Below are 12,575 nucleotides of genomic sequence, written 5' to 3' on the forward strand. Positions count from 1 at the left end.
TACATTTTACAAGGCATGTTCATCAAGTCTACCAACAGAAATGCTGAACTGAGACTGAGGGACTGTTAGCCTTTGAATCAGGGCCCCTTCCTGTTAAGTTAAACATCTGTTTGATTTGTTTTGCCATTGTATTTTTATGCTAGACAGCTCTGCATACCGCAAGAAAAACTATGAAGTTGTGGAATTGAGTAGCATTCATACATATATTTATGTGAAATTCTTAAAAAAACCCCAGAGTGGTGCTTGTCTTTACTTTTGTGTGTACATCCGATAATCTATGAAGCGCAGCAGATGAACTCTTCGATTGGGTGGATCAATGCATTTAGTAAAAGCCCAGTGGGACAAAGACAGAAGGGAGAGAGAGAATGAGTGAAGGAAAATGAAAGAAACAAAGCGAGAGAGCAGAAGATCCATTGAGTGTGTTTTTTTGTGGCTGAAGAATTGTCCTCAGTGGCTTTGAAAGGGGGGATAATCCTGTCAAGTAAGCAGACCTTTGGATATTCATGACTGGCCGAGCAGCTCCGTGGACTGAAGGAGGACACAGCCAGGATGGGATTAAACATCAAAGTGAATCTGAGGAGGGCCGGACTGGGATATGAATTAGCCATCGCAGAAAAACAGAGGTCTCAGAGGGGTGTGATGGGGTCCAGAGGGGACCAGTTGTCTGGTGGTTGGATAGCACTTTGAATGATTCCAAGATGTGGGTCTCCTAAATCCATTCAGGAGGATGATATGCTATGGTGTGTGCACCTGTCATCCAATATGAGATATGTACATACATACACACGAAGAAATATCAAATATAATGACACATTCATTTTCATTGTGTTCCTGTGTCTTTTGAGCTGTTGATTAGAAAAGTTTAGGTTGATGGATGATCAGGTTTGAGGTTGTGATTTGGCACTATATATCAATACAATTAAAATGAACTGAATTTAAGCATGGGACAACTTTTCGTTCCAATCAGACTAAATCTGAAATTACTTACATTAGACTGCAATAGGCCTGCTGTGGGACTTCCCATGATACACTGAGCGTTTCTTCTTAACTGACCTCTTTTCACTTTCTGTGAGTTTATACACCACTTAGCATTTAATCATTAGTTATTATTACTGCTGTCAGCGTTAATCTTGTTAAAATTATGTTAACGCCATAACCGCATTAACGTGGCAAATCTCCGTTAGCGAGCTAACGCGGATTGCCCTGTGCGTGGGGCTGGATGGCGCTAACGCGTTAACGAGCTAACCGCGCAAACAAATTGACGCCATGCAACCACACGCACGGGGTCATCCGCGTTAACGAGCTAAAGGAGATTTGCAGCATTAACGTGGTTATGGCGTTAACGTCATTAATGCTGACACTACTAGTTATTATTAATCTCTGGTTCTCTTCCACAGTGTATCTTTTGTTCTGTCTCTCCTCTCACCCCCAACTGGTGTTGGCAGATGGCTGCTCCTCCTTTAGTCTGGTGCTGCTGGATGTTTCTTCCTGTTAAAACTGATATTTCCCTTCCCACTCTCGCCAAGTGCCTGCTCATATGTGGTGGTCTGATTGTTGTGGTTTTCTGTTTGCTGCTGTCTTGACCTTACAATATAAAGTGCCTCGAGATGACTGATGCTGTGAACTGGTGCTATGTAAATAAAATTGAAATGAATCGAATTAAAATACGTTTTATTTCACAGTACCGTATCAATAAAGGAAAATAATCTAATAAAACAGTTCAAAATATAAATGCAAATTCCTGGAAACACTGTTAAAGGGAATCTGTGTTTTTCCCGATTGTGACTCTAAAGTCGTTCTGCTTACGAAAAGTGCTGCGAGTTTTGTCTGCACACAAGTGAGAATTATCTAAGAAATTTTATCTGCTCCCTGTTTTCTCACATCTTTAAAAAATTCTCACGTTTTATTCTCATATTGTGTGACTTTCACTCTGAGATACCCCGTGAATTATGTTCCATATGGTTTGCTGACCATGTCACGTTCGCGTCTGTTCCCTGGCATTGGTCCTGCCAGCTCTGACTGCTGCTGGCAGCTGGGACTTTTGGACAAAGGGACTCACCCTGACAGGAATCAGGGAAACTAAAGTGATATTGAGACACATACACACCAGGTGTCCTGCAGTTGGCTAGAAAGGGTCAGATCTACACTGAGACCTTTGTCACTGTAAGAAGCAGTGTGCTTTTTTTAAAGTGAGTAACGTCTTAGAAAAGTATTCGATTTACATTAAACACCTTTTTACATTAAGATTAGATCAATTTAGATTTGCCATGAATTTTATTAGTTTAAGAAGTTTTTTTGTTATCTTAGCAGATTTTTCTCTTAAAACAAGGACATTTCACTTCTTGAAGGTACACAGAGTGATTAAAATTGTCTGATTTGAGCAAGTTTGGAATTTGCTTCTAATTTCAAGGTATTCAGGCTTAAGCAGAAAGGCCTTGTAAATGTGGTAGCTCATGAATAATAATTTAAAATAATTTGAATAATTTCAAATTTGAGAAAATTGAGAAAATTTCTTCACAATGATCAAAGCATGTGCCAGATAAACTATGTCTATGAAAGCCAGAGATCAACACAAGATGCAACAAAGTCCCTTGAACTTTGCACCTAAACACACTGTAGTCGTTCTTAATAAATCAATCATAAACAAGCCCATGATTTCTCACAAAATGATCAGTATTGGGCTTTTTACTGGTCTGATGACACACTGTCATGGCAGCTGGGACCTTGGTTTAGTTAATTAGGTGATCAGATATGATTTCAACATAAATGTTTATTGAGATTAGAGATTGTCGCTGCAAGCTGTGTTGGGTAACTCGTTACTTGATGCATTGCAACATTACAGCCATTAAAAAGTAATTGGTCATGGTACTGAATCAGCTCCTGAGAAAACTAACTTGCTGGAGCACCTTTACTCCCGTTTGTAATTAACTGGCAGTGAAGAGCTAAGAAAAGCTGATAGTGTTTTCCCGTATCAAGAATCCCACTTTTTTGTTGAATGCTAACATCATTACGTGTTTAACTTAATCCTCCAGAATAAAAACAACTAGCTTCAAAGCTGCCTTTCTATGGTTTGATGATTTGGCCAATCAGCTTCAGTGCAGTCCTGCCACCATAAGATGTTTTAATAACTACAACCCCTATTTGTCAAGTTGCTGAAGCCTGCTATCATGTTGCGCTGCAACATATGTCAGCTCTCCAAGTTGTTGCTTCCCTGGGGTCGGCAGTTTCATAAATCAAATTAGCAGCACATACAGAATGGCTGTCACCTAATTTGCTAAAAAAAAACCTGAAGGCGAACACTGTAAGTTTTTGCATTAATCTGACCATTTATTTAATCAAATGGTTAAAAAAAGGAGATGTATCAGTCACTTCTCACTCTCATTATCCCAGTAGTTAATTGTCCTCAGTGGGAGGCCAGACCTAAGTTTGGGAAACATCTGTGACAAACCTGCTGCGGTTTGAAGAGAGTGGAGGCTGAATAGGAAAGGAAAGTGGCTGCTTCAGTCTGATCTCTGCCGTCCTAGTGGGGACTTTAATGCGCTGAGAGTCTGTGAGGAGCAGGAGCACTGTAGGAGGTGAATGAGCTGAGGAGGAGGTTGTAAGGCATAGGAGAGAGGGGGGAGGGGGAAGGTAACTCCGTGTGTGTGTGTGTGTGTGTGTGTGTGTGTGTGTGTGTGTGTGTGTGTGTGTGTGTGTGTGTGTGTGTGTGTGGATACAGGGTGTAGGCTAACAGATGTGTCCATCAAAGAATCATCTTACATCCACTACATCCATCTGCCACCCCGACATGACAAGATTTGGAAAAATGTAAAATCCGTTGTGTTAAGTTTCTTGTGATCAGCTGGTGGGGAAAACACAGGACTTTCACAATCCTGGATTTGAAACAAGTTTCCCATGATCCAAAGTTTCCCATGATTCAAAGTGTATCAAACCTCCATTTTTTTACTCTTAGGTAAGAGTGTGGCAAAGAGGGGTGATCAAAGTGCTGCACACCTTCTTCCCCCACTAGTGTCATTCAGTACTTCCTGGTGAGTTCCTGTGGTGTTAACTGGTCATCTGGAAGATGTGTTCCTTGCACCGTGTCCTGCTCCTGCCTTGTGGTGTCCCAGCTGGCCGACCATAACACATTACCAAAAGGGAGGCATCAAGGGACAACGACAATGTGAAAACAGATGAATATAAAGACTCCTGTTTCTTTTTTTGTTCTGATTGTTTGATGATTGTTACAAAACTGCTCAGTAATGCACGTCAAAGCTACGAATCTACACAGCTAGAAAGAAAACATGACTCAATGAAGGATGTTCACAACAGCCAGTTTGGTGATACACTGTGCATTACATTACTCTTACTGCAGTTACACTTCAGTTAGTTGTGAATAGCATCTGTCTTTGTTTTTGCATTCATAGTTTTGCTCGTAATTGTAGTAAAGTTACTTTTTTTGTTTTTACTGACAGAACATCATCATCTAACATCCAAAAGTAAAAACATGTGGTCCATTTTCAATTAAACTACATTCAACCACTAAAATACAAAAGAAAAAAGCTTGTTAGGGTTACGTGAGAAGTTTTTCATTCCTGTCCCACATCACAAATATCCAGCTGCTAGTCTTTAGTCTGTTGTCTCTTTTCTTTTGAGAGTAGGACACATGTCATCGTCTTCTCTCCTTTAGGCTGTGTCAACTACTTCTTTGCAGGAAGTCTAATTTCTGGGACGTGCATCCTCATCCATCATACTGCTATGGCCTTTCACTTTAACAGTGACTTTGGTCGCACTGCACCGCCCTCCATACAGATGGGGATAACCTCTGAAAACCCTCCTTTGGCCTTGCACCACTAATATAACCTAAGAAGAACTATCTCAACCAGCTCCCACACAACATTTAGACATAACGTTGTGCTCCTGCCCTCAGTCACTTGGGCCGAAGAAGAAAAAGCTGTGTGTTTGACTCTGGACAGGGATTCCTTAGTATGACTGAATCCATCATTGTCACGCTTAAATAGGATGGGGGGTTTTAAGGTTACTTTGTGTTGGTGGGTGGGGTGGGTTAACTAACACTGTCCTATTAGCAGACACTCTACAAATCCCCCTTGGCATTGTTTCAGAGAGAAACATCTGCTATAAGAATAGACAATCACTGTGCACATTTGGGGTCATTGTAAATGACCACAATGAAAGGGTTAAGTACTTTTATTTGACAGCTGAAACAAAACAAGTGTTATCTTTGGGAAAACAACATCAACAACAACAACAACAGAGTTATTCTAAAAGTCATTTAGATTAACAGCAAAGACCAGGATAATGCAGAAACGGAGTGATACCGTGCAAAAACCCCAAAACGTGAAACAGTTAAAGGTGTCAATGAAGCATTTAGCAGCATGAAATATGAATGTGGTAAATGTCCATCTGTATTTAAACAGCCGTGACCAACTGAGCGTGTGCAGCTATTGAAAGTGAAGCGTTTAGGCTCTCTTTCACAAAGGGCCCAAGGGCTAAAACCTTCCACCCCTTCCACCATCATTATCCCTGCCACACTATGATCAGCACCAAATGCCGACTATCCCAGGCCAGCGCTCACAAAGCATGCTGGGAAGGACAAAAGCAGACCTTCAGCCGATTGGTTCCACCTTATTAACAGCTTGTAATCTTCTCATGTCTTTGGCTAGGCCTCACAGAGCAGGAGTTAGGGCGAATAGATGAGTGTGTCCTCCGTCTCTGCTTTGATGCAGAGCAGCCTTCTCCCTCTGAGAACTCCTGCTCTGTTATATTTCCATTGTGGCTGCTGCACCTGTTTGTCCGCGAGGACACGTGGAGAAAATCAGTCACTGGCAACTGTTAATTTCTCATTAGGCTCTTTTTTTTTTCGCACATTGTAAACAGTTTGGGTTTGAAATGCTTGCAGCAGGTGCGCCTCATCTAATGGTTTAACTGGCTGCAGTTTCAAAAATGCCATAAAACAGATTTTTATTTTTCTTGTAAACCAAAAACATGCAAATATGGCAGGATGAAGGCAACATTTGCTGATGATTTTTAATGCTGTGTATTTGAGGACGTAACAGGTGACCAACTATATTAGAAGTTAGCATGTGGCTGGGTTAGCTTAGTGCACATTAATAAAATAACGATCAAAATGTTTTAATATACTGATAATGAAGTCAACTCCAGTCTTTTTTATGTTGGTTAATGCATATGGTGCTTTAACTCCCCGGTCATGGCAAAAATACTAATAATAAAGTGATAATTCACCAGCACCAAGGGGTATTGAGACAAAATGATCGTGGAACATTGTATCATAATTATGTAACCTCTGGTAAGATAGCTAGCTTGGTAGAAGGATAGATTTAGAAACAATGTCAAGTTACAAGTGACAGAACCTGGATAGGCTGAAAAAACTTCCTTCAGAAACTAAAAACACAATAAGTCCTTAAAAAAGAAGAAAAGAAGACCAGTCCTGGCGTGACGCAACAAATACTTCAACTCAGTGCTCAGTTGCTGCTGATCAACACTGTAGCAACAAGCCACCTCAGTTTGGTAATCTTTCCCTTTACGTTAATAGCGGTGGATTAGTTTAAGTGAATTTATTAAATTTGGTCTTGATTCCTAAAACAAGAGCTGTTTGCTGTAAGCATTGTGAGTTTAATAAAATTCTAAAACCTGTAAGTAATTGCTTATGACTATTAAAAAGAAACAAATACACAAAAACAGTAGTGGAGATTCAACCAAAACTTAAGACAAAACCTTGTGTTTGTTACAGTCATTTTGTAAACTTGTTTCTTCTCCGTAATCACACATAAGCGACTTTAGATAACGTTGCCTCCCCCAAACAACTGAGTTCATAACCTTTTTTTTTTTAGCAGTATCACATTGGGTGTATTTTTCATCCTGTATAAGGGGATAAATTAACCCAGGAGTTTGGCTGAGGTGTCTTCCTGTCTGTCAGCCGCAGGAAATGGCTCCACACAGACGAGGCATTTAGCTCCCAGGTGCAGACCCCACATTGGACAGCCTTACCCAGATGGATAGTACTCCTTCTACCATAAAGACACTAGTCTTCCCCCTGCCCTGAAGCCACCAGTGCTCCTGCCCTGGTCCAGCCTCATCAAAAGGGAGGCGGATATGCTGTGCTACAGCCCCAAATCAAGCTCACTTTTCTTTCCCTTGTAAGTAGTGAAGAAAAAGTGGGGGAAGTGCACAGTATTCTGGTAGACACCAGCTTCTTTCTTTCTCCTCTTTTCTGACTTCTGTATGCATGGCTCCTTGCAGGTGTCCCTTTTTTTTCTCCGCTCTTGACACAGAAACGATCCCAAAATTCAGTCAAAACCATCACGGCTCATTTTCTTTCATTACTCAGTTTATTACCTCTCATTGTTACACGGGCACTAGAAATCAAATTGAACTCAGAGGAACGCTCACACACACACACACACACACACACACACACACACACACACACACACACACACACACACACACACACACACACACACACACACACACACACACACAGATGCACACACATTCATTCTGGCTGCCTGCACTCTGTTCTCCTGCAGGTGCGAGGGCCATCCGCCTGGCCCTTTTCATGAAGCCCTCTCTTTCCTGTCCGTCTGCAGCCGTCTATTCAGCTTCAATCACAACACCAGCCGGACGCCACCGGACCACTGGTGAGGAAGGGAAGCGCCTCCACACACATCTTTTACTTCTTGAGCGACAAGAGAGGAGAGGCCGGGAAAAAAGAAAGGCTCTTCCTCCTTTGCATCTCCTTCTGCTTTCATCATAAACAACTTGCTTTCTGTTTGTAACGGTGCTGTCCTCCCACCCCCCCCCCCCCCCCCCCCCTCACCCCACACCCCACCTCAGATGCGGCTTTACAAGGAGCAGTAAGGGGGGAGTGCAAAAAGAGGACGGCCAGGCTGACTGTGCAACAAAGTGATGCAGAGGTCTTTTTGTGGCTCATGAATGGTACATTTGAGGTTTCCAGCCTTGCACGGAGCCCCAAGCCAGCTTCACCTGTGGTTGGAGTCAATTGGCCTGTTGTGTGCCTGCCTGGAACCATGCCCAGTTCTCTGCCAGCCAATTTGGTTAGTGTAGCCACTCCGAACGGAACAACAATAACCTCCACCTCAAAACCATCAATTAACTTCCCTCACACAATAATGTATCCATTCACTGTTTGCCAAAACTGTTTTCTGACACGATTAATGCCCGGGCTAATAGTGCTAATACCTGCTCTCTGTCACTTAACACAGTACTGATGATGTTAATGGCCTCCAAGTTGTTTAATGGCTCTAGAGGTACATTCCATTAAGCTCATAATGATGTGTCTTTTTGTTTGTGCTCTCAATTAAGTTTCACATAAAGAAAAAGTATAACCAGCATTACTTGTGCAATCAGGTAGCACAAGTCTCAGGCATGGCTAATACTGCATTCACCATTCTAGTATTTAAAACCCTGGGTTCTTGGTCACTGGTTGCATTTTCTTGGAGCCTTTATTTGGCTTTGCCATCTTCTGTTAACCACATGTGTCTGTGTAAATCTGTTTATTTAACTTCTTATTTTATTTTACTGAAGTTTCAAATGCTGACCACAGAGGTGACGAATAACAGTACCAAATGAAGGTCAAATTTCTGACAATATTCTGTTAATTCACTAGCTTGCATGCACTGAACCTGTCTGCAGTACTGAGCTTCTAAAGGTCTCAGAGTCCTGATTGCCTTTATTCACTATTGTCTGACATACTGGAGAAAGGACCATTCATTTGTGTTCTTGTAAAAGTGCTTCTTTGTTTTGACTCACACATGTACATGTGCATAGCCACACCGGCCACACACGTTAAACACATTAAACCTTGAATCAGATGGCTTACAGCAGCACCAGGTGCCACTCCTGTCAGCTAAGAGCAGGACGCTGACAGTACAATTTGACATAAACTACATGAAATCATCGCTCTAACTTGGAAGGTATCAGCAGTTCAGCTTGCTAGTGGTGGTGCAGTAGCATGTGGGATATTTGACCATCATTTAAATACCACAGCATACCTGTGTTTGACACAATAATGGACCATGTCATAAAACTAGTTACCGTCACTAGATGTAAGTCCAACAGAGCACCTTTGGGATGTACTGGAACGGCAGATTCTTTGCAGCAACTGTGTGATGCTGTCACGTCAACATGGGCAAAAATGTCTGAGGAATGTTTCTAGCACCTTGCTGAATCAGTGCCACAGAGAAATAAGCCATTTCTGAAGGCAAAACGGGGTCTAAGCCATTACAGCAAGACATCCCTAAAAAGTGCACAGACAACTTTGTTAAGTGAGGACAGCAGCTCAAAGGTTATATGAAAACAGTAAATGTCAGACCAAGACAGGTTTAGTTTAGTGTTAGCTGTCCTCATGTTTAACCTCTAATATCCTGTCTTACACTGATCCAAATGTTCAGTGAGCTTGTCATGGTGTTCTTTGGATGACAACCTTGACAGTCAACCTCATTTGACTGTCAAAATTCACAAAGTTGGATGTGCATATGTACATTTGTAAAGAGCACATGGCATGTCGGGGAGGAGGAGAGCTGAGGTGGGGGCATGCGAGGGGATCATTTAGCTCACTTCTCCACTGTGTGAGCCGTCATTCTTGCCTCGCGCAGCTGTGGAAATGAGATAAAACCGGGATGCCACTTTAGAAAGCTCTCATTTGCTCACTACTCCGGAGCCAGAAACCTCAGAAGTCAAAAGTCACTGTGCTGGATGGCAGCTTGCAGTCTTCTGCAAACAAAGGGGAGCGCAACAGGTGGAGGGAATGACAATTAGATTTTACAGCTTGTGGATTTTTCTTTTTCTTTTAAAGTTTGAGTAAAGTGGGGTTTTTTTTTTAGCTTTGACTATTAAATTCTTCTTTGGCTTTTCTCTCAAACTTTATCTTTGGCTGAAGTCTTCACCGGACTGCAGCTCTTCTTAGGAGACTATGAATGTGCTGCCAAGCCCAGTAATCAGAGCCCGAGAGCAGTCGCTACCTCTCTGCGGCTCTGGGTCTGCCCAGGACTTATCCCACTGCCCTCCAGGTTTCAACCTGAGCTCTCACCTAAACCCTGCACCGATGCTTGGCCTCCCAAATGGCCAGAGATCAAGCAAACCTCAGCGGGAGCTGAGCCCTGAGGAGCAGCAGGAACTTCGAAGAAAGATCAACAGCAGGGAGAGGAAGCGGATGCAGGACTTAAACATTGCTATGGATGCTCTGAGGGAGGTCATGGTGCCTTATGCCTCCTCGCCTTCATCTGCTTCCTCTCAGTCCCACCAACATGGAGCAACTCCGGGCCGCAGACTCTCCAAGATCTCTACCCTGGTTCTAGCCAGGAACTATATCCTCCTGCTGGGTTCATCTTTGCAGGAGATGCGGCGGTTGCTGGGGGAGGTAAGTGTAGGAATGGGGGTGACCACAGGACCAGTCCCCCGGCTGCTGCTTGCAGGAGGGTGGCCCCTCATTTCCAGTCCCGGTCAACTCCTCCTCACCCAGGAATCCCTCCTCTCCTCAGCAGCCTCCTCCTCCTCTTCATCATCATCATCTCCCTCCAGTTCTTCATCATCTGCAGGAGCCAAATGTCCGTTGCTTTCTCCAGGTCCCATGGAGGCCCCACTGGCCCCCATGCAGTGGAGCTCTGCAGGTGCTCCAGCAGGGTCGCTGTGTCCTTGTGGAGTCTGCAGACTGCCCAGATTCAGTCACTCCACTCTAGCTCCCAGATTCCCAAAGTGAAATTGAAAGTTGAAGAAGTTCGCTGAAGAATGGACTTGAATGCAGCATTTTTTATATGAATTGTTATTTTTCTAACATTTTTAACATGTTTATGATATGTTACTACACTACTCACGCTTATCATTTGATTCTTTTAAAAAGCATGATGGAAGTATTTTTCTTTTATTCTTTTTTTTCTCACTCTCACAATGTTCTGCATATTAGCTATAAACTGTAATGACTGTGTGCATGATACACGTAGCTACAGTGTTGTGCTGCAGCAGAGGTTGAATAACATTGTTGGCATAAGACTATGAAATCTCGGCTTATTAGTTTGCTTTCAGTTTTACTTAAAGCTTGAAAAAAAAACTTGTTTATGTCATGATTTTGTTTATCTTTCTGTTTCAAATTCAGTGGGCTCCACACCAATCACTTTGTGAGTCTTAATGTAGCAGATTTGCTGGATTTCTCAGTTTAGAACCCTAAGTTTTGATAACTGGAATGTTACCACAATAAATAAACAACAATAAACTCTTGATGTTTGAAACCAAGTCTTTAGTAACTTTATAATACTTTAAACTTTAAGAAATGTCTGTATTCCAGTTTGAAGGTTCATATTAGCTGATTGTTGCATTAGAGGCAGAAGGAAGAGGAAAGGAAGTGTCCAGTTGTGTCAGAAAGAAGGAAGTAGCAAATAGTACAGACCTTACTAGCTAGTATGCATATTAAAAAATAAGTGGATTTTTTATCCCACAATGCATTGCTCATTGCCCAAAAAAGTCAAAAGAAAAAATAAACCACTGTTAAACTGAGTACAGATGCACAAGACTGCAAGATAGCTAAGCACCAATCAAAGTTTATTATGCCGTGTTTTTCACACATGTGCTTCAGTCATCAACTTTTCTAGACATTACCTGTGGAAGTTGGAAATATCACAGGCTGTTGGATCAGGTGTGAAGCAGCCTACAACTCGCCAGCTCCAAGTACAAAGTACAAAGTAATGTCTGATGGCACCCATGTCTGGAGTTCATGTTTGAAAAGTGATTGAGTTCCAATAAATATAGAAGCAAACATGAGCAGATTCCTTGCAAACTAATAGCAGAAAGATTCTACTGTGACTACTGCAAACATTTGCATATATTTTTTTAAACAAATGGTGGGAAATTCTGTCACTGTTGAGAATGAGAAGTGATCCTCCTTTCAGGGTTTCTTCTACCATGCATTTATAATATAAAAACACTTGTTTTTGTCACACCGGGGTGCACCAATGTTTTTTTTTTGAACAGGACTCAGATGCAGATGCCGAGAGTGGAGTTGCGTTGAACCAAAAACAAGCTTTATTCAGCTGATGACAGGTGTAAACCATGAAAACAACAAAACAAACGGTGGCAAAACTATGAAAACTATGAACCACCATGTAACACTACAAGACACTAAAGAAATCTATGACAGGTTTGACCACCTGACAATGACACATGGAAAACAGAGGGCTTAACCCTTTAAGACCTACCGTAGAACCAAGGCCGCCAGAGCTTACTTTATATTTTTACATCCTGTAGTGCCATTTTTGGGAGCATTTCCAGTTGCTACATCAATACAACTGTTATAGCCCATATTTTAATAATATGTATGCATTAAGTCCATAGTAACTACATAAATTACAAAAAAGTGCAATAAACTACAAAAAAATTGAAAATCGTTTTTTTTTAACATATATTTCTACTTGGAGAAATTTAAGAGGTTTATCCTTCAAAACTTTAAATACAAAAAAGTTGCAAAAAATAGTTTACAACAACAGGAAATTTATTTTTGAGTGTCTTCATAGTTTTATTTTTGAGATACACCAATTTTTATA

General features: G+C 41.7%; 1 protein-coding gene across 1 annotated transcript; it reads left to right on the top strand.

The window, feature by feature from the left end:
- The first annotated feature begins 9,663 nt into the window (after nt 1-9,663).
- Nucleotides 9,664-10,843, top strand: olig1 (oligodendrocyte transcription factor 1). Its single transcript, XM_080903365.1, has one exon. The coding sequence runs from the start codon at nt 9,956-9,958 to the stop codon at nt 10,739-10,741; it is 786 nt and encodes a 261-aa protein (XP_080759491.1). The 5' UTR covers nt 9,664-9,955; the 3' UTR covers nt 10,742-10,843.
- Nucleotides 10,844-12,575: the final 1,732 nt, after the last annotated feature.

The sequence above is a fragment of the Rhamphochromis sp. 'chilingali' genome (assembly GCF_963969265.1).
Source record: "Rhamphochromis sp. 'chilingali' genome assembly, chromosome: 14".
Classification (NCBI taxonomy): domain Eukaryota; kingdom Metazoa; phylum Chordata; class Actinopteri; order Cichliformes; family Cichlidae; genus Rhamphochromis; species Rhamphochromis sp. 'chilingali'.

Excerpts from the sequence above, each read along its gene's own strand:
- olig1 (XM_080903365.1), top strand. The coding sequence starts at position 9,956 with ATGAATGTGCTGCCAAGCCCAGTAATCAGAGCCCGAGAGCAGTCGCTA.